General features: G+C 38.5%; 2 protein-coding genes across 2 annotated transcripts; both read left to right on the top strand.

Annotated features, from left to right (window-relative positions):
* Positions 1 to 6333: 6333 nt before the first annotated feature.
* Positions 6334 to 11166, top strand: emp3a (epithelial membrane protein 3a). Its single transcript, XM_055027108.1, has 5 exons — positions 6334 to 6487; positions 8398 to 8513; positions 8638 to 8740; positions 8844 to 8984; positions 10780 to 11166. The coding sequence occupies exons 2-5, from the start codon at positions 8436 to 8438 to the stop codon at positions 10953 to 10955; spliced, it is 498 nt and encodes a 165-aa protein (XP_054883083.1). The 5' UTR covers positions 6334 to 6487; positions 8398 to 8435; the 3' UTR covers positions 10956 to 11166.
* A 2027-nt stretch (positions 11167 to 13193) lies between these two features.
* On the top strand, positions 13194 to 21582 carry fam83e (family with sequence similarity 83 member E). The gene is made up of 9 exons (XM_055021887.1): positions 13194 to 14006; positions 14922 to 15068; positions 17367 to 17491; positions 17570 to 17992; positions 18503 to 18562; positions 20215 to 20268; positions 20347 to 20542; positions 20699 to 20926; positions 21228 to 21582. The coding sequence occupies exons 1-9, from the start codon at positions 13542 to 13544 to the stop codon at positions 21420 to 21422; spliced, it is 1893 nt and encodes a 630-aa protein (XP_054877862.1). The 5' UTR covers positions 13194 to 13541; the 3' UTR covers positions 21423 to 21582.
* Positions 21583 to 21646: the final 64 nt, after the last annotated feature.

Here is a 21646-nt window from a genome sequence, read left to right as displayed (position 1 = left end):
AAACCCGACCGAAAGGTAACTGACCCTTACCCGTCGGGAGGGTTCGTTTTCGCACAAACCCGACCGAAAGGTAACTGACCCCTTACCCGTCGGGAGGGTTCGTTTTCGCACAAACCCGACCGAAAGGTAACTGACCCCTTACCCGTCGGGAGGGTTCGTTTTCGCACAAACCCGACCAAAAGGTAACTGACCCTTTACCCGTCGGGAGGGTTCATTTTCGCACAAACCCGACCAAAAGGTAACTGACCCCTTACCCGTCGGAAGAGTTCGTTTTCACACAAACCCGACCGAACTGTAAATGAGAAAACACTGAACACACAACCTTTTGTTACCAAGGGTAATTCCTTTTGTAATTATGATCAAAAGTCCTGCATTTCACATAGCCTACCTTGTTTTTCACGAGTGGAGTATTGTGCATGGAACAGATCGACCCCTTCGTTGTACTCGTTTGTAATTAAATTCCTCAAATTCATCCGATGACTTCATAGCCTTCAGGATTGGCTACTGGAAGTACCAAAGCACCTTTCTTGGCTTTGTATTCATACTCCAACCTTTCACAGTCCGAGGCCATCTGGTGTCTTCAGCCAAACTTTTGATTGGCTTCCGTATCTTCCTGGTCCATATACCATAGCTTCCCGGTCCATATACCATAGCTTCCCAGTCCATATACCATAGCTTCCCAGTCCATATACCATGTCCATATACCATAGCTTCCTGGTCCACATACCTTAGGTTCTTGGTCCACACACCATGTGTTGTTGAGAAGGCCTTAAATTCTCAACCATGACCACAAAACTCTCATTCACCACTATACTAAGGATGCATGTGGTGACGGGAGAGAAAAAACAACAAAAAAAACTTCCCTTTAACAGGAAGACTTCACCAAAAAGAAAAACTTCCCATTAAGAGGAAGATTTACCAAAAAAAAAAATTTAAACTGCAGTTAACATTGATTAAAAGTTATTTAAGCTGAAGCAGATACTCATTCAGCATACATCTTCAGTAAGAGTGGATAGGAAAAACTTCCCTTTAACAGAAAGACTTTCCAAAATAAGGTAAATTCTGCCCATTTAAATTGGTTGAACGTTAAGCTAAAGCAATGATTCGTGTAGAGGGTCCCATCTAGTGACAGTGGAGAGGAAAAACTTCCCTTTAACAGAAAGACTTTCCAAAAGAAATCAACACTGCACCAATTTAAATTTGTAAAATTATACAAGTAAGCTTAGGCAATGCCTCATAATGAACATGCATGTTGTGACAGTAGAAAGAAAAAGCTTCCCTTTAACAGGAAGACTTCCCACCCCCCAAAAAAAGAAAAAAAAAAAAAAAAAAAAAAAAGTTATTAAACATTGGCTGAAAGTTATAAAAGCTTAAACAATGCCTCATATTGAGGATGCATGTGGTGACAGTGGAGAGGAAAACCTTCCCTTTAACAGGAGGACTTTCCAAAAATAAAACCTTCCCTTTAACAGGAGGACTTCAGAAACATTAACACTGCACCAATTACATAAATTCATTCTAAATAAGCATAAACAATACCTGCTACTGAGGATCCACGTGGTAACATGAATGGGAAAACTTCCCCATAACAGGAAGAATTTAAAAAACAAAGACTTCCCTTTAACAGGAAGAATTCCCAAAATAAGGTTAACACTAGAACAGTTATTTAAATTTGTTAATAGTTAAGCTGAAACAATGACTTGTACTGAATATCCAATTGGTGACAGTGGAGAGAAAAGACTTCCCTTTACCAGTAAGATTTCCAAAAAGAAAGACTTGACTTTAACAGGAAGACTTTTCCAAAATAATAATAAATAACGGTAATAATAAAACACTGCACCAATTATTTAAATTCATTAGAAGTAAAGTAAGCTTAAGCAATGCTTCCTCTCCAGTGGTGACTGGAGAGGAAAAGCTTCCCTTTAACTGAAAGACTTTCCCAAATGAGGCCAACACTACAGCATTTATTTAAATTGGTTAACAGTTAAGTAAGCCAAATCAATGCCTCATATTTAGGATGCATATAGTGACAGTGGAGAGGATAAACTTCCCTTTAACAGGAAGAACCCTCCAGCAGAACCAGGAGTTGGCTCTGTATGAAAGGCCATCTGCCACTACCCCCAGGGGATTTGAAAGGACAGAATGAAGAGAGACAGAAAAAGAAAAAGAGCTGCTCCAGGGGTGTTTCTATAGGAGAAAAGGGAGTTAGTTGTAGTAGAAGCTCCTTTGGTGGCTTTATCTGTGAAATAAAAAAAAAGTTATTTGCAGCAAAAGGTCCACCAGTTGCTTAGTCTAGGAGGGAAAATTGGTTAAAAACAAATTTAAACACTGAAGGACAGGTCCAAGTCGATCCTCTCCAGAAGGAAAACATGGAGCTGAAAACCTGTAAATAGGAAATGGTGGGTTACAGTGTGAACATTACCTGTAACCTCTGGCCTGCAGCTCCAGGAGATCTCCTCGTTGTCCGTTGTCGTTCAGAAGAAATGAAGTTGACGAAATTGAACACGGCCACGCGTTGTTTCGGCGCAAAAACTAATCGGTTTTCACGTTTAAATTGAACGTAAATTGAATTTGTTTGAATGATTGAATTATGAAAGTATGGACCCTAAATTTTAAGTAGATACAAAAAATAAAAAAAATTATGTATGTTGAAATGTAAAGACCTCATCTTCACTCAAAAACTATATTTGGTATTCATTGGAAATGATACAACTATACTACTGGGAACATAGCCACAGTATATAAGTACTAATAAGTAGGTATGTTATCAAGACTTATAATAGAGATATTTGAAAAGCCTGAGCTGAATCCCTTCCTACACCCTCTAAACTGTATTTGCCAAGTCTTTGGCAGCCAACATATCACAACTGAAAGAAGGATTTAAAACAGCAGAATCCTTCTTGATTCATTGACTCTCAGCAGAGAATCAAACCAAAACCAGCACGCCAAGAGGCCTAGCGTTGGCCTTCAACAGCGTTAGCATCAGCAGCATAGCAAAACCCGCAACAGCTCCTACCCTGAGATGTCTTCTGGACCCGCCATTGGAACAGTTCTTGACAGATTTAACAAACCTTTGACGGGTTGGGCGGATCCGCCAGGCACCTTGTAGCGATTCCTCAGCTTGACGGAAGCGATCCTCAGCTTGATTGAAGGGAATCCTCAGCTTGATTGTAGTACATCCATTATCGATCAACTGCAAACGATCCTCAGCTTGATTGTAGTACATCCATAATCGATCAACTGCCAACGATCCTCAGCTTGATTGTAGTCCATCGATCAACTGCCAACGATCCTCAGCTTGATTGTAGTCCATCCGTCATCGATCCACTGCTCGCTCCAGACGCCATCATATCTCCTCAGGTGTTTCAGGGACGCCACCAGCCAAACCAACCGCCGCTGAGAGGCCACGGTCGGGTCTCTACTGCTGCTGGTCTGTTTGGGCACAAAAAAATGGCTTCACTAAAGTCTTCGGTGGAAAAAGACAAAGACTTAGAATAAGGTTTCCGAAAAATAACTTACCGAATGACCAACGCAGCGACCTCAAAGTTGGCGCTCCAGCAGCGGACCAGCCTCCACTGCGGCCTCCTCGTAGGTCAAACCAGGCTAGCCGCGTCTTTTTTAAACGCTCACGTTGAAGCTGCGTCATAGTTCTATCCATCTTGGCGCATGCGCATCACGCTCATTAATAACAAAAATGGCGCCATTCGCCATTGTTGCCAGATGTGAAATTTTCCAGTCAAAAAGCAGTGTAGAACTAAACCTGCAAAACTTTCCCAACTGCAAAGAAACAGTACAAATCTAAACCGCTAATGAAACTCATGTTTCAAGCACTATATGTTTTATTCATAATCTACACCTTATATAGTTAGAATAATTTAGAGAAACAGTAAAATTTTACATTTATTTTTCATAATTTAGGACTGAATTGTTATGTTTTTAAGTTTTCAAAATGTATTTTTTTCTAAGAACTAATACATTTTTAGAAAAATTTAGAGAAACCCTAAAACTACATGAGGGATTATGTTTTCAAAGCTTAATACCAAACTGCTGCTTCAGTATATCCTTACTCTTATGGAGAATGTCAAATGATAATAAATAACTTATGTAATAATTATTTAAGTGTGCCATTAAGTTATTAAAAATCTTGACTGTCCAAAGATCTGTCTTTTGATGTGTCTTTAAATAATATAAGTTTACTCATAAATTGCTTATTTAAAAATGTACAATAAAGTTTTGTGAAATAAATTTTTCTTTAACTTTGATTTATTTGTTGTTTTGTTTTGTTTTGTTTTTTCCAAATATAAGTCAACAGATCTTAATTAAACGTACAGCTTGGATTTAATTTAAATGTAAGCTATAAACTCTTTGTCGTTTTGATATTTCTGAACTAAATAAACTTTAATTGCTGGTATCCAGAGCTGTGTAGATTATTACCAACTTCATCTGCGATCTCTACAGAAACAGAGACACTTGGCCTTCAACCACCTGTCAGAAAAATCATTTAGTTTCAACCATATTTAGCATTTTTCAAGTCCCTTACTTAACTATTAACCATTTATTTAAGGAAAGTTGTGAAACTAAAAAATAAAAGCAGAATTTTTCCTCCACTTTTCAATTTTTTCTGATGTGTTTTGAAAAACATATTCAACTTAAAGAAGCAGTAAAGCTGTTGTTTATGCAGCAGTTGCATAAAACAACATAGTGATCAAATTGTGTATTAACAGGCAAGACAACAGTTTAGTGTGGCTTCAGGCCATGAAGAGCACAGTGCTTTCTGTACATGGAGGAGAAAAATCATAGCAGCCTCTCAGTTCATTGAGCAATACAGGACATTAGTAAACGTGGAAGGGGCTTACGGCAGGCTCTGTCCTAGGATGCCCTCTTGACTCAGTGCTGGTGATGGGAGACAGTCGGACTCTGGCGACCATAACATCAGTGTCTCCCACTCCCAAGTAAGAAGCTGCTGCTGAACTGCAGAGCTCCTTCAGTGACAGATTTCTGCATCGGAGCCCAAAGGAGCTTTATCGCAGCTCCAGCAGCTGTTAGACTTTGTAACATTGCTGCTCCCTTCTGGTATTTGCACATTCCAGCTGATATTTGCAAAGTTTTTCTGAGTTTTGTGAATACTCTGTAACTTTTTTCTACCTAGATATATACACTTTTTTTTCGCATTTTTAAAAAAATATTCAACTCAGTTTCTCATTTTTACTAATCTGAATATGCTATTTATAATAACTATGCTGTATTATTTTCTTTATGTTGTAAATTTTCCGTTAATGTACTACAACTGTACTTTATCTTTCCTCAGCTACACTATGCTATAATTAGTATAATTTGTGATGATCTTACATCATACCGTTAGATATTACGGTATGATTAATTATGACTATTAATATTAACCAACTTTTTTTGTAATGTTTTTCATCTTATTGTTTGAATGTCACTTTAATTTAACTTTAAAGGGCTTTTTAATCTCCACTAGACTTTATAATTTGGTCTTTCTCATGATGTAATTTTTAAATATTACATGATTAATAATTTAATCAGTTACTCAGTACTTGAACAGATTTCTTACCAAATACTGTTTTACTTCAGTAATTTCTTGACTGGCTACTTTCTACTTTGAGTAAAAGTATGTTGAAGTCGTGTTACTCTTACTTGACTTCAATTTTTAGATACTTTGGACTCTCTGCCTGTATCACCGGTGTTGTAGTTCTGAAATTTTTCTTTTACAGCTTGAGATGCATCATAAATTTATGGTAAATTTTATACATCAAGCATATCAACACAACCAAGTGTAAGTCAATGTCATTTAAATATTTTTTTTTTTTTAAAAAGCAGTTTTAGATTAGATGAGAGAAAAAGTGAAACTTAATAAAAAGTGAAACCTTTTGTTTGATTCAAGTCAGAATTTCTTCAGACGTTAACAGACTGTTGTTTTGCGCTCTGGGTGGTCTGAGACTTCCTGCTCATTAGCGATCAAAAGTAATCTGCCTTTTTCTGTCTCTTTCCCAGCTGCCACATGTAGGAAGTTGTAGCTTTTCTGAACAGCTGGTCGGACACCAAGAAGACATTTGCAGAAACGCAGCATAACTTGCACATGAAGTAAAACCTCTTCTGCAATTCTTGGGTTTCCAGCTCCCGATGGAAAATCAAACAATGAGTATTTTCATTTGTGTCTGTGTTGGATACAGTTTTGGTCATTAATTTGTGTGTTTATGCATTACCAGGGAAACACTAAATCTAGTGCAGTTGCCCAACATTGTACCAGAAATCTGTTGACCACAGCTCTTAGGGGGAGGGAAACGTTTTTGAGGAAATGGGTGTAGAGAACCCCTCCTATGCCCAACTCTGCATTCCTCCTCTGCACTCTTTTCTTAATTTTCCCAAACGCCTCTGCAGAAGAAAGACGAGAGGGAAACAGCAGAACAACAGCTGAACCATCAGAGGATCCAGGAGTTTATATCCTGTTGCTTCAAACATAACGGTAAGTTTTTTCTTTGCAACAGCCTGGCACTTATTAGATCACTCCAAAATAGGTCATTGCATGCTTTTACGAAGATGTTAACCAGAGAGCTTGCAGACGTAATTAAATGTCCTAAAATAGCTTTGGGCTGAATGTTGTACGCAAGTAAGACGATGGTTTTGTGTATTTATGATTCGTTTGCATTTGTAAGAGTCCAAAGTTACATCTGCATATGATCAAAGAGTCGTTCAAACACATTTCTCTCTGACCACTTCCTGACAATAACAGCGCAGGGAAGGATGTCAAACCTCCCTCTTCAGAGTTTTACTGTAGACTTATTATGTTACACTGACAATGACAATGTTCTATGTTGCTTTATCATCAATCAATTTGTTCCAACTGGAATGTAAAAGTGAAGTTGAGCAAGAAGACGAAGCAATGAACTGACGCCCATGTCCAAATTCCATCCTAAACAATAACACTGAATGTCAGGATTTATTGGAAAGTAATTCCAGAGATCAGGGTAAAAATAGGAGGAAAAATCTATGAAGCCAGATGTATTTTCCATCAACTAAAGGTTTTGCTAACAGTCCAAATATCAGGCTGTACACTTGCAACATGGTGTATTTATTTCAGATAAGTAAAGCGGAGCAAGGTCTAAATCCAAATATGATTACTTTCAGTTTCATCATAATCAGACGACGGCAGGCTAGATTATCAAAATGTTCTTTTTGATTCAGCCTGCAACTTTTTAGACAAACTGGAACTGAACTATATCTATCAAACTGAAACACAAATTCCAAGCAAAAAAACAAAGTGTTTATTTTAAATGAGAAATGGTGAAAATAACAAAATAGATGGAGTGCTTTAGATCTCAAATAATGAAAAGAAAACTAACAAGTTCATATTCATTTAGAAATAACGACACCAATGTTTTAACTCAGAGCAGAAATCTACATGTTTGGAATAAGCAGGAGGTTTTCAAAGGGGTTCAGTCCAGTGGGCTCTTCATTTTTTTCCACACATGGTAAATAAGTACTAAATTCATCACAATATTTCATTGTAAACATATTTCTAAAGGTAATATAGACATGAAATTCCCACCAGGTATTGGGTATCATTACATGTAGCTATTCTTCAATGTTTTCAAGCGGTTCATTACCGTACATAATATTAAATGAAAATCAATAAGTATTTAATACTTTTTTTCTTGTGTCATTTCATATTGTTACACAAAACTTAATTTCAGATTTTTATTTATTTTGGGTTCTTTTCATGCATGGATTACTTGGGTTGGCATCAACACCAACAAAGTGTCAATAGCGCATTTAGAAACATGTTTAAAATGAAAAGTTGTGACATGTCCAATACTTATTTTACTTGCTGTATCTGAACGCATCGTTTATGTGACAAAGAGATTATTTAAATATAGAATGTTATTTTCCCTTCACAACAGAAAAGCAGAACTGAGTCAATACAGCCTTTTCTGCTCCTGCAGGGGATTTTAAATATATGTGACATTAATTTTGTTTTTAGAAGTTTTTAATGAATTGTCTTAGCAGCATGATTTAAGTCTTTAAAAAAAAATTTCTGGTTATTAAACATAGCAGAAGATTACCAACCTTCTAACAGACCATCCAGCATCCTTGCTGAATAACTTTCATGTTTGTTTGTTGTTTGCATGATTTAAGTGGACAGAGCATGAAGTGGCCCCACCTTCACTTCTCGCTTTCTTGTGCTTTGATAAAGAAGATCCTCATCACAGATGAAAAGCTGCATGACGAAAGAGCCGAGTTTCCTCAGGAAATTACCTCCACTTTTATGTGTGATTTTAGAACATGCAGAAAGAAAAATAAAATGTTTATCATTGGTAAAACAAAATTGTCAGTGTCTATTGTTAATCAATAGTTTCTTCTGTTTTAACACCACAGGTTTCTTGGCTGTAGGACACATTTTGCTGCAAACAGCCATGGTGTGTCTGCTGGTGTCCGTTACTGTCCTGCATTTGGTCAGCTTGGCCATGCTGTTCATCGCCACTCTGGAAAAGGTTGGAGAATTAGTTTGAATGTGCTCTGTCCCTGTTTAAACACTAGAGGGCACCATCACACCTTCTGCTTTTGCAAAAGGAAACTGTCCGCAGCTTTTGAATAATTTTGGTTTCATCGTTGCAGTCCTGGTGGGTTTGGACAGAGACAGAAATCACTGACCTTTGGCACAACTGCTTCTACATGAACTCCACGCAAACCTGGGTTTGTGCAGCAGCCACTGAAAGCGGTAACTTATCAACAAGTTGCTCAACTTCTCCAAATTAGATTCTTCTTTTGAGGTTGGGAGTTTGTTGTTCTATCATACCCTCCTTTTTTCCCACTTTTCCCAGACTGGCTTCAGTCCGTTCAGGCCCTCATGATCCTGTCTGTGGTTTTTTCGTCCGTCTCTCTCCTGGTTTTTCTGGGTCAGCTCATCTTCTTGTCCAGGGGACGTCTCTTCTACTTTACAGGCCTCTGCCAGGCATTTGCAGGTAATTGTATGACTTTGTCTTAGTCTATGTTAAAGATAGAGTGGATCTCAAACATAAAAAAATGTCACAAATGATTTTAAACACTTTTTGACATCAACATGTACAATTAAACTTAATACAAACAAATCTGAGATTAATTTTAAGGAATCTGATTGAATAATGTTAAATAATGTTCAGACTTTCTGAGTCAGATTTTCTTGGAAAGGATCAAATGGATTAAAAAGAAAATTACTCAACAAATTTGTCAGTCAGGACAAAGAAATGCTGCTTCCAACAAAATCAATGAGTATTTACATACATGATGACGTTTGCTCGATCACCTGCTCAGTTCTTACTCATTTTTAAATAACATTTCCACTGTTATTCCACACTTTTTGTCTGTAAATAGTTTATTTTTTTAATATTCAGCACACATACACAATAAGTACATTTTTGTAAAAGTGATCCGGCTCAGTTGCACATCCTTTGCGAGTATTTCTGAGAACTGCACAGTATTTTCTGTTACAAGAAAAGATTAACAACAACAATAGTGATGATAGTATACTGTACAGTTTTGTACAGTATACTATGTTTATGTATTGTTTTTAGCACTTCAGTAACTCTTTTTTGTGTGAGCCTTCACACCTGATGCTTCTGTTACACCTGAATGCCCCCTTTGTGTTTCTATTCAGTTTTATTTATTAACACAAATATTTGCTCAAGCTTCCGAATGATTGAATTAATGTTTCAACTGGGCAAAAAGTCCAGTCTTGAGTTTACAGACTGGACTTTGTTACTAAACTGACTGTCGACTGTTAGTGTTACAACAAAGAAGAAGTGATTAATGTAAAAAACTAAGCCTTGAAGTACGTGTAAAATCCTAGAGTCAGTAAATCCTGCAGCACAACCTTCCAAGCAGCTACATCCAAAACTTACGTCAGCAAGTGGGAATGTAGATCAGCCTGTGGACCAGAGGAGAAGGCTCTTTAGAGGGACAAATTATGCTTTTGTATCTGGCAAAAGGCCCTGTTCACACAGTCGGCTCATCTTCCCATTTCTGAATTTTTCAGGGGATAAAGTGACCAGATCAGACATTTTAGAATAATTATGAATGCTTTAGATAAGGCCCATATTGGATTTTTTTTATTGCACAATCAAGTAACTGTGTTAGCTTCAGTTGTAAATATGCTGAACATACCAAACATGACTTAATTTGATGCCTTAAAAATTGAGCTTCCATCTTTTTAAGACCGCGGTGTCAAACTTCGGTCTTGCAGCTTTTAGGTGTCTCCTTGCTTCACCACACCTGGCTCCTATATTATATTAATACTGTGATGTAAAGCTCAAAAAAGGTTTTTACTTTTAAACTGGCCCTTGGAGAAATATTCATATCGCTTACAAGCATCCAGACTTCCAACTTTGAATTGGCAAATATTACCAAGTCAACATGTGTGACGCCGTTCAAAGAAGACCAAATGAATCAGCACTTCATTAGTTTAAGGGCGTACACACTTATGTAATCGGGTTTTATCCAAAAGATTTGTTGGTTTTGCAAATAATTCCCATCACATTGAAGCTGGGAAAAGTACCTGAAATCATTTATTACACATGTAATGTTTAAAGACTAACATTTGAGTCAACTTACCTTTTAACATTATCTTTATAATCTCAAGTTTTATCAAACACTGAATCAAATAACCATTGTTGCAGCTAGATCGTTTTTGGTCCAATTTCTGGAGGTGAAAAGCATCAGTACTGGATTCAGGCGCTGTGGTAGATTCAGTAAATATGACATGTTTTTTTTTTATTCTTGCAGGTTTTACGGACTTTTCCGCTTGCCTCATCTTCACCTTCCACAGAAAGGAGATTCTAAGCAACTCCAGAGATCCAAGCAACGGACGCTTTGGCTTCTGCGTCATCCTGGCGTGGCTGTGCGTCCCTCTGCTTCTCGTCAGTGGAGTCCTGTACGTCCATCTGCGGAAGAAGCAGTGAAGCAAGAAGAAATAAACACATAAAGGGAGCTGTTTTCAGAGAATCTTTAAACAGAATGAGGTTAAATGTCCAGAAGCGACACATTTTATTTTATTTTCTTCTCTTGTGTGGCGAAATAATCTTGATAGCATCTCAGAAATGCTTTGAGATCTAATCTCATTGTGTAATATGAAGCATAATGCAAGAGAAAAATAAACTCAAACTGTTTTAAGTCATTGTTTGGGATCATTTTGAAGCTCTCAGATTGCTCATTCTAAAAGAAACATATTGTGAAATCTCTCCTTCACTGGAGAGGGTTTCTGTGTTAATGGGACTAAAATATGCATTTGGATTTGTTTTGTGCATGACACAAAGACTATGGCACTACGCAGCTGTACGAGTCTTTCTCTTTGTGTTTTAATCTGTAACTCATTTGATTGTTTATCTTGCCGAATTATGACATCACCATTTTCTGCAGAACTGACTGGGGAAAAATAAGGGAGCGACTTGCCAACGACGGCCTTTGTGTCGGTTTGGTGTCATAAAATCTAGAAGTATTTCCTACTAAATCAAAAAGAAAGCGATGCGGTTGCACCTGTTGCCTGTAGAAAGGAAGGCTGCTTCGCAACAGTAACAAGGTAATTGTTTCCTGTTAACCCATCCGTCAGGCTGAACCAGTCTGAAAGGATAACTGTGAGGTGAATGTCAGATACATGGAAGTATTGTTCAACGCTCACACACCTCTAAGAAAGGTGGAGGGAGAAATCAGCAGAAACCAAACACCCACTTTGTCTAAATAAAGTGTCCAGCAAAATTATGGCATTTTTGTGATACAATAACCATAAACTTAAATGTGCTTTACAGGCTTTTGATTGAGAAATCAACACAAAGCTCATCAATGAAATAGGAGGAAAATTACACGTCATACATTTGTATTGAGCTCCCGTCTTTCACTTGCAAGTCTGTACATCTCTACTAGCTTTACACATCTCAGGACTGGATCTTTTCCTTAATCTTCTTTTCAAAACAGATCAAGCTCAGTCAGATTTGAAGGAGCGCCTCTTTGAACATCAGGTTTTACGTCTGACTGACTTACGTCTGGGCTTTGAGCCAATCTAATGCTTATGTTTTTTACTAGTTCTTTGGTCTTTGTTTACCGGTGGCCTCTTGGCGGAAGGTCAACCTCCTCCCAGCGAACTCTTGTGCAGCATCAGTTTGTTCCCTGCATTAAACTCAATCTATCTTCCCATCGGTGCTGACCAGATTTTCTGTCACCACTGCTTGCTGTGTTCCCAACATGGCTGCAAGGCAAACTCTAAATGAGTTTCTGAAACAATGAAGAAAAATACAAAGTTATTCAAAAACAATTTCAAACCTTTCTTTCTATTGCAGTGGAATAGCAGCTTCTGTGACTGTGCAGGAAAGGGATTTTGTTGAAGAAGTTTGTACCTGGGATCTTTCTGAGTGGAGTTTGCATTTTCTCCTGCATATGTGACATTCTCCATTAATTAATTAATGACTCTAAATTGCCTTAAGAAGTGACTGTGCATGGCTGCTTGTTCTGTGTGTCTCCATGTTGCTCCCTCATGAATTTGCAGAGTGATATAGTCCAGCCCTCCATGCAGCCCTCATTGCTAGACATGAACACACACAATGGATGGATGAAAGTTTACGGTATGTGCCTAATGTGGCTAATTCCCATCATACCTAATGATGCAAATTAGTTGCATCATTCTGTAGGTGCATAATTAAAATGAACAATAAATATCTATTGTCAATATAAATATATATTAATTCAGGCACTCAGGAGCAAATGATTATCCTATCAACAGATTCTCTCACCTGTGAATCTTGACACATATCAGGCTGAAAAAAGTTAAATGCAAAAGAAATTCCAAGCTTTGCAGAATCATATGTGCAAGAAAAAATAATATAAAAACCTTCTTCCAATTCACAGTTATGTGCCAGTTTGAGCTATTCCATGAACATCCCATGAACGCCACTGAAAAGTTGTGCAAAATGTGAAAAAGTCTGAAAGGTATGAAAACATATTTGCATTGCTGTGAGGACTGAAGGGATTGGACAACGACAGGGTGTCTCACTCAGCAAAGCCATGTGTCAGCAGCACTGAATGTCTGGAATCTGAGAACAATGTCAGCAGGAAGGAGTGGAGGAGTTTCAGGAGTACGATCAAACTCACCCAAGGGGAGGGACTGGTGACGAACCACAAGCTCACCGGCAGCACTTCAGCTCTGAAACACCGAGCAGCACAGCAGGTGAGGAGGAATGCTGTGTCTCTTTTTCATTTGTCATTTGGACTTGCGGATATTTTTGCTCCTCAGTTTATGGAGACGGAGCTGCTAGAGATTGTAAAATGTGGTTAATGTTTTTCCTTCATCTGAAGAGGAACCGTGGAGACTGAGATATCTGACGCCCTCTGGACAGATTGTAAAAATTCACTCAAGTGAAGACATCAATACTGGATGACTGAACCTGGGCATTTATTGACAGCCTGGATGTAGCATGACCTTTTGCGAACAGGAAGACCAGATTCTATCTACAAGGTGGAAATGATTTGAAGGGACAGTGAAGGCATCATCTGGAATCATGTCGAACTCCCAGGAACAGAGTCTGAATGAGAACGTGGTTTTCCTGCCAGTGGACGAGTCCTCGCCTCAGTTCTTCCACTCTGAGCAAGAGCGCGAAGCCGTGGAGAGGCTCCTCAACAGCGGACCCGAGGTCTTCTACGGCTCCATCGGCCCAAAGCTTTCCAGCTACTTCTTATCTCCTCAAGAGGTGAGTCAGATAAGCGGCTGGGCTCAGAACTATCACTTCCACAAGCCGGTGGTGGACGACCAGGACGAAACCGACGGGAGCGTCGACTCGAAGAAGATCTGTTCCACCTACGACCCTTACCAATGGGACGTCCCGGTCCCCGACCTGGAGCTCGGCTGGCCAGAGAAACCCGCCGAGGTTCCGAAGAGCAGCGTGACGGTCCACTCCAGCCACCCTGCTGAGGAAGACCTGCGAATCAGAGAGGTCATCAGGCGACACTTACAGGCAGCCAAAACGGTACGTGAATGTCAATCTGAAAACAAAGCATCATGGGAATAAATATGGTTCAGTTTGGGTTAATTTTTTACTATTTAACCCCTAAACTGTCATTATGACTCTGGTGTCAACATGAGCATTTTGAGGGTGACAGTTAAAGCTGCAAACTTTTACAAAATGTTTTTTTTTTTGACATGTTTGTTAAAACTGTCGCTATGTTTTGACAGTATAATACGAGAAGATCAAACTCATCGGTTGCTGTGTTAACTAGCCTGACTATAGTGGTGAACTAGCTGTAGCATAGCAGAGGAGAAGAGGGAGGGTGTGAGCACTGCGCACATGAGTATGATTAACAGCTGTAAGACACTCCTCCTTGTTCTGATTTCTGCAGATGGCAGTAAGACCACATGGGGAAAACAGCAGAGGATTTCAGTGTTTTCACAGATTATCTGTCTTACATTAAGCTGCATACAGACAGTTTGAACAAACCTGTAAAAATATTGAGGCTTTAAAGATAAGAGAAAACTCTAAACTTTAAAATTAAACCTACCAAACTGATTTTACCACAAATTTCTCTTTACGTGATGAAAGTTGGAGTTCATATTTTTTAGATATGTTTTAATTCAACCAACTTGCGTTTGCATGAAATCATGGAGCTTAAATTGAAGTAATTCTTGCATGGCACATGACAATTAGACAAAATAAATGCAGCAAAAAGACAGAAGGCAAAAGTAAAGTAGCTCTAAATCCAAAGATTCCAAAAAAGAACGTTTTACATCTTCTAACCTCTGACCCCAAAACAGAAAGGAAACTAAAATCCCCACCAGTGAGAAGCATCACTTTAAAATCATAGCTAAACTCACTACACCATCGAGCATCTGACAGAAAGAGAGGGAGTGCGCTGTGGCTTATGAAACCCTGCTGTGTGTTTTGCAGGTAATCGCTGTGGTGACAGACCAGCTGACAGACAACGTGATAATCTTTGACTTGCACCAGGCCGCCTCCCGAGGTGTGCCCGTCTACATCATCCTGAACCAAAGGTCTCTGCAGCAGAACTTCACCCTGAACAGGCTCAGGCATCCCGTGAGTCAACACCGAACACATGGCCATTGTTGTTCGAGACGTGAACTTCACAACGCAGTGACAGCCGGACACGTCCCATTTATTGCATGTGTGGCTTGTTGCGTAGGCACATTCATACTGGGAATGTAAAATGTTGATTTAACCGCGTGTGGTTCAGCTGGTCGCTCTGCATTCATGTCTGCTTCTCTGGAGTGATGAAAATAGGGATTTAGGTCTTTGACTTTGACTAGGCCATTCAAAGGCATGAAAACACTTTCTTCTAACCCATTCTCCTGTAGCTTTTTCTCTATGTTGCTTTCCTGCTGGAAGATGATCCTCCACCCTACGTTCAGTTTTTTTTTTACAGCTTTCCAACATAATGGTCTCTAAGCAATTACCAGAATCAGCAAGTTGAAACACTATTGGGTCACAAAAATGGTTCTGATCGGCTTACTAAAAATACAGAAATCATTGTATTGTTAAACTCTTGTCTGCTTCTGTTCTCGACAAATACACTAAACATGTAATATTTAAATGTAATATCGTTAAGATTTTTTCATATTTGGTGTAAAATCTTATTCTGGTTTTCCAAATGAAACGTACTCAAGTCATTTTACACAATCTTAGTAATAATCTGGACTTCATAATGACTAATTTCTATTGATGCATGAAGTTTCTCTTTCTCATATCCTGTTTAACTTCACAGTCTGGTTCCCGCATTTGTCTTGTTTTCTTTCTTGCTTTGGAAAGAAATGAAATGATGACATTCTTTCATTTTTCTTGACTTACTGTAAACTTTCTGGTTTGTTTGTTTAAATTAGTCACTGAAGCAGCAGGTCTAAACATGTGCAGCTGTGAAACGATGTGAACTAAAAGTTCAGTAAAAAAGCTGAACACAAACATGCAAACAAACAAAATACTAATTTAATTTAATCATCAGGCTCCTATACATTAATGATACATTTCTACTAACACTTGTTTGCATGCAGTGGTTTAAATAAACTTTTCAATCTCATTCTGTCTGACTAAATGGAGTTAAGCCATAAGTATTCATACCCCTGGCAGATTTAGATGTAAACAATGCACTACACTAACATGCTTCTTGTGGTGCATTTGGTGGCCTTGCAGCAAGAAGGTTGTGGGTTCGATACCTGGCCTGGGGTCTTTCTGCATGGAGTTTGCATGTTTTCCCTGTGCATGTGTGGGTTCTTCTCCCACATGACGGTCAGGTTGATTGGTTTCTCTAAATTCTCTCTTGGTTTGTTTGTGCATGGTTGTTTGTCTCTGTGTAGAAAATGGATGTTTCTTCTGGATATTAGATCATATTCATATTTTGTAGAGTCTTTGCAGGGCTTTATTATGCTTCTGTAGATTTTTTTGTTTTGTTTTGAATTAGTTTGTAATCATTTTGTTTTTTCAATATAATTCATTTATTGGCTCTTTATCATATTAACATGGTTTTAATGACACATTTTTTATAATTAATGTGTTGGTAAGTAATATGCATCATTAAATTGAGATAAGGGACAGAATTAGATAAGTGTGTAAGCAAAATTGTGTAAGCAAATTGTTTTTGCTCTTGGTTATGCACATTTCCTCTCCTTATTTTCTTGTTTTTAAAAACCTGTTTGCAATAAATTAATCAAAGATTAGTGTGATGGTCAAGAGGCCATCCAACCTCAAAACGCATCACTAGAGATAAATAATCAAAATGCCGGTGGAAACATGAACAAAACTCTTCATCAATTACCAAAAAAAGGTTAGATTTTTCTTTCATTGTATTTTTTGACATAAAGTTATATAATAAAACAGATCTTTTCCTCATTTATAATATTTAATTGTCTTTAGAGATGCTTCCTTCAGACTTACCAGCCTATCTAAACTGAATGATCCACATTTTTCCGTCTGCTTTCAGCCAGAGACGTTCTGCTGCTGCTTTCCTCTTGTCAGCACAACGTTGTTCTGCTGGATCAAAGGCAGCCTCTTTTTTCATTTTCGTTTGCTCTTCCTCAGAAACGTTTCAGCTGCGTGCTTTGGGTCGTTTTTATTCTTCGATCTTCCTCTTCTGTTCGGTCAGGAATTTAATCCTTATTGTCGGCTCGTAATGTTTTATGATCAAAAACAATCAGGTTCAGAGAGACGAATATGATACTTCCCAGAAATCTCTCACGCTGAGCATGCATGTGGTGACAGTGGAGAGGAAAAACTCTCCATTAGCAGGAAGAACCAGGACAACGGACCTTCTCTTAAAATTATAGAGCAACACTCCGTTTCTTTCAGCTTCAGTTTGACTTTATTTTATGTTTTTGTCCCTGTCAGTACATGCAGGTTCGAGTTCTTGGAGGGAAAACGTTTTGCTCCAAGTCTGGAAAGATAGTGGTTGGAGAAATGAAGGACAATTTCATCTTGGTGGATTTAGAGACGGTGATTCATGGCAACTACAGGTGAACAAAAAAACAAAAAAGCATTTTACACATTTTTGGTAAGTCAACTAACCGGATATTTCTTTTGTTTTCCTTCAGCCTCACCTGGACAGACGCTCATCTTCACCGGCAGCTTGTCACGGTCCTGCAGGGCCCGGTTATCGACTCGTTTGACCGAGAGTTCAGGATGCTTTTTGCTGATTCGGTCCCCGTTCCCGACACTTGTGGAGTCACAGCCGGCCCTCAAGTTTACAACCACTACCAGACCAAAGACTTGTCACGCCTCAAAGGGCAGCTCTCTGCTGACTCTGCCATCACAAACCCTCCTTCTCCGCCTGCCGACGTCTTTCTGGACTGGGAAGCGATGGGCGTTCTTCAGACAGACAGCAGCCGGCCTGCGTCTCTTCTGGGTCTACATAAGGAAAACATAGTTGAGAAAATGTCACAGCTGGAAATAAATGAGGACAGCCCAACTGAGGACAGAGTTATCCACAATGATCACCTGGTGTGGAACAGGAGAAGGTAAGGTAGCTGGATGATCTCTTTCTCCTTGAAAACAGGAGAATATAAATTACATTTTCATAAGTGCCGCACCAATAAATCAGCCCTGAGTTCCTTCATTTTGGAAAACCTGTGATCAGCCAATACGTTGGCATGAGGCTGTTGTTATCCACCAGTCTTATCTTCCTCGGTAAAAGTCTAAAAATCTTCTCTTTTTCTCTGCCCTGAGAAATTTGTCCCACCTGGTCACATCTGCAGGTTCCCAGTTCACAATAATCGCCCACTGTTACCAAATGGGCAACTTTCTAGCAACATTTCAGACAAAAATATCAGTATTGATCCAAATCGGAGTCGGTTGGTGATGCTTGTGAAAGATTGGCCAGAAAAGTCCACCCCTAATTTTTATGCATATTTTAAACACAAACCAAGCAAAGATGTCTTTTGACTTTATCATTTATATAATCCACAACAGCAGATGCCAATGTTTTTGCTGGTCATGTTCTGTTTCTGAAATCTTCCTACATTCAACAGGTTAAATGAAGATACATCCCCGCTCACAACCAGAGTGACAGATAATTCAAAAACCAACAAGTGAGTCTTTTTTTGGCATTCACAAACATGGAAAAATAGTTTGGCACCTTTGATTAAACCTTAAATTCATGCTGAAACCATTAATCTCCACCGCATTTTCTATATTCTGTCACTTTAAAAGCACAAACTTTACTAGGATTTGCATGATAGATCAACGCAAAGAATAATGTACAGTTGTGAAAGGACGATATTAAAAAAACACTTCACAGAGATGCATCTGAAAAGTGCAGCGTGCTTTTAAATTCAGCTCACCCTGCGTCAGCACTTTGTAGAATCACTTTGTGATGCAATTACAGCTGCAGCTCTTTGAATCCATGTCAGGGGTCTACAACCTGTGGCTCTGGAGCCACAAGTGGCTCTTTGGGCCTTCCACAATGGCCCTACAGAACTCTAACTAAAGATTTTAAAGAACTAAGTGAAGTTTTTAAACATAAATATGTCAACAAATTAATATTCTAGTAGTTTTTTTCAAGGAATGATTGCATCTACAACAGAGTGACACTAGGTTATATTCTTATTATTATTCATAATGGTTTAATTCTTTAGATTAATTTTTTTGTCATTAAGCTGGAAACTATATTTTTTAACTTGGTCATGTCAACATCCCATACACTGTAAAACATTTGGAGGTGGTTTAACTTGAAAATAAAAGTCCACCTGCTGCCTTGAAAATGCAATTTAAATCAACAAGAGTTAACTGGTTTTAGCTGAGAAATTACAGTTCATGAAGGTGATTTAACAACAAGTTGTCTAAACATTGTTTTTTAAGTTCATGAACTTAAAATGAATTGAGAGTTTTAACTTAATGCTGCATTTTAATCCAAATAATTATTTCACAATATGCTAAAGAGCCACATTTCTCTATTATTTTCACACACAATATCAAGTTAAGATAAATACTTATTTCACTTTAGAATAATTTCAATTCTTTTTTTCAAATTTCATGAACAAAATTTCTGATCTGATGAATTTTATTAAACATGAAAATTAATTGTTTAAAAAGATTTAGTGTGAACAGGACAATATCATCGGGCTTTTAAATAAACATTTGGCTTCATAACACAGGAGTCAGATTAATGTAACTCACTTCCATCTCAGGATGCAAAAACAAGCCGCTAAGCATTCTGGGAAATAATTGCCACTCCTGTCTTTTTCTTATTTCAGGTTTTTAAGTGCTAACACAAAACCTGTGGTTTATTCAACTCTTGTAGTTTTGACAAAATCAATAAAAAGTTAACACAACAACGTACAACTGTAGGTTTATCTTTCACAAACTCACATTTAGGTTCAAAAATCTAAAAATCACTAAACTAATTTGACTTAAAGAGTAAAAGACACAAAAGAGACAAAAGTAAAAGAGACAAAAGACAACTGAATGCGGCTCAAATGTTTTACAGTGTAGAAGAAAATGCGAACTCCAGCTTCTTCCTTTCAAGGCTAGTTGGGCTCGCTAACAGATTTCCCTCCAGTTTGAGTGCATGTGCTGTTTGTTCTGCAGGTTTAGACATGATTTTCCTTACTGACATTAGTGCATAAATGAAGACCTGCTGATGCCAAAATGCATCTATTTGCAGCAGCTTTCTAGAAGGGAGCCAATAGTTATTTTGATGTTTCAGTCAAAAACTTGACTGAGAATTGTCTTATCTCTGCAGCATCAATGCAGAGGTGCTGTCAACAAACCCACCAGCTGCTGAGGGAATAAAAAGGTAAAATCATAAATTTACTAAACTCCTTATACAATAAAATGCGCTAAACTAAAAAATAAAAACCTGTTTTCCCTGCAGGAGCGTCTCTAGGGAGCTTTCTGCAGAGGAACGGCCAAATAAACCTGAGCGGACTGTGACTAGAATCGATGTTCCTCCAGAAACAACAAATTCGTTTTACTCCAAGAGACGATCAGTTGCTCTGATGGAGAGTTTTGAAGAAGAGGACGACAAAACAGTGGATGTTAGTCTGAGAGAGAACAGCTCGTCTTCCACTGTGAGTATCTGAATAAAAATGACTCAAGTATAGCATAGTAAAAATACTCCTGAAAGTACATTTTTCCACAAAAGGTTACTCAAGTAAATGTAATTGAGGTGATTAGTTACCACCAAACTCTGCTTGAAGGCTGAAGCTGTTCTCTGCTTTTGTCAGGAGAAAAAACCTTTAATCCTGAGGGTGCCGCACCGGGGCAACTTCAGCTCTGTGAGCGACATCATGAAGAGGCTCAAGAAGGGAACGCCGGCGGTGTGGAGGAAAGGAACCAACACCGCCATATCGGACCGGACCCAGTCCATGATGGACCGGACCCAGTCCATGATGGACCTGAGCGAGAACAGTGACAGCGACAGGGAGGCCGCAGTGCCTCGCTTTCTGAGCAATGTGAGCGTTCAGAGAGGTTCATCTAGAGAAACGCCCCGGGTTCACCGCAGCTGATGATGGAGAGAACAGAACAGAACCAGAACAGAACCAGAACTGAACGAAACAAAACACACCAGGACAGAATAGAACCAGAATAGAATAGAATATATTATAACAGAATATAATAAAATAAAATAGAATAGAATAGAACAGAATAGGATATATTCTACATAGAATAAAATAAAATAGACTGGAATAGAATAGTCTGTTACTCATTTTCAAGCATTATAATTTATTTCTTTTTCTGTTTGCTCGTTTCCAGCTCAACTCGGACCACATGACGCCCGCGTTGGCCCTGATGCAGAGGAGAAACGATGGAGTGAAAAATGCTCTAAATCGACCTCCAACAAACTTTATGCCCACCGAGCGACCGCGCAGCTCCACCTTAAACTCCACCTTTAATTCCAGCTTTTACCTGAGAAAGCTGAAGTCAGACAAAGAAAAACCCGCCCTATGATGGACAAGCAGAGAGACTTTACAGCGTCATTAGCTCCTGAAACCGTGGCTCACAGAAGGCTTCATCTTCTTTATTTTGCGTCTGGGTGCAAAATAAACACCCAGACGCTTTACTTGCTTGAATGTTACTAAAAATAAATTAAAAACTATTGTTGCTCAGGGCAGTGTGCAGTTTTATGTTTATTATTTGACAAGATCCAATGTCTTGCATTTATTTATTTTACT

The sequence above is a fragment of the Poeciliopsis prolifica genome, unplaced genomic scaffold (genome assembly GCF_027474105.1).
Source record: "Poeciliopsis prolifica strain line A6 unplaced genomic scaffold, Auburn_PproV2 SCAFFOLD003, whole genome shotgun sequence".
Taxonomy (NCBI): Eukaryota; Metazoa; Chordata; class Actinopteri; order Cyprinodontiformes; family Poeciliidae; genus Poeciliopsis; species Poeciliopsis prolifica.
The sequence above is the reverse complement of the archived record's forward strand: the minus strand, read 5'-3'. Positions and strand labels throughout refer to the sequence as shown.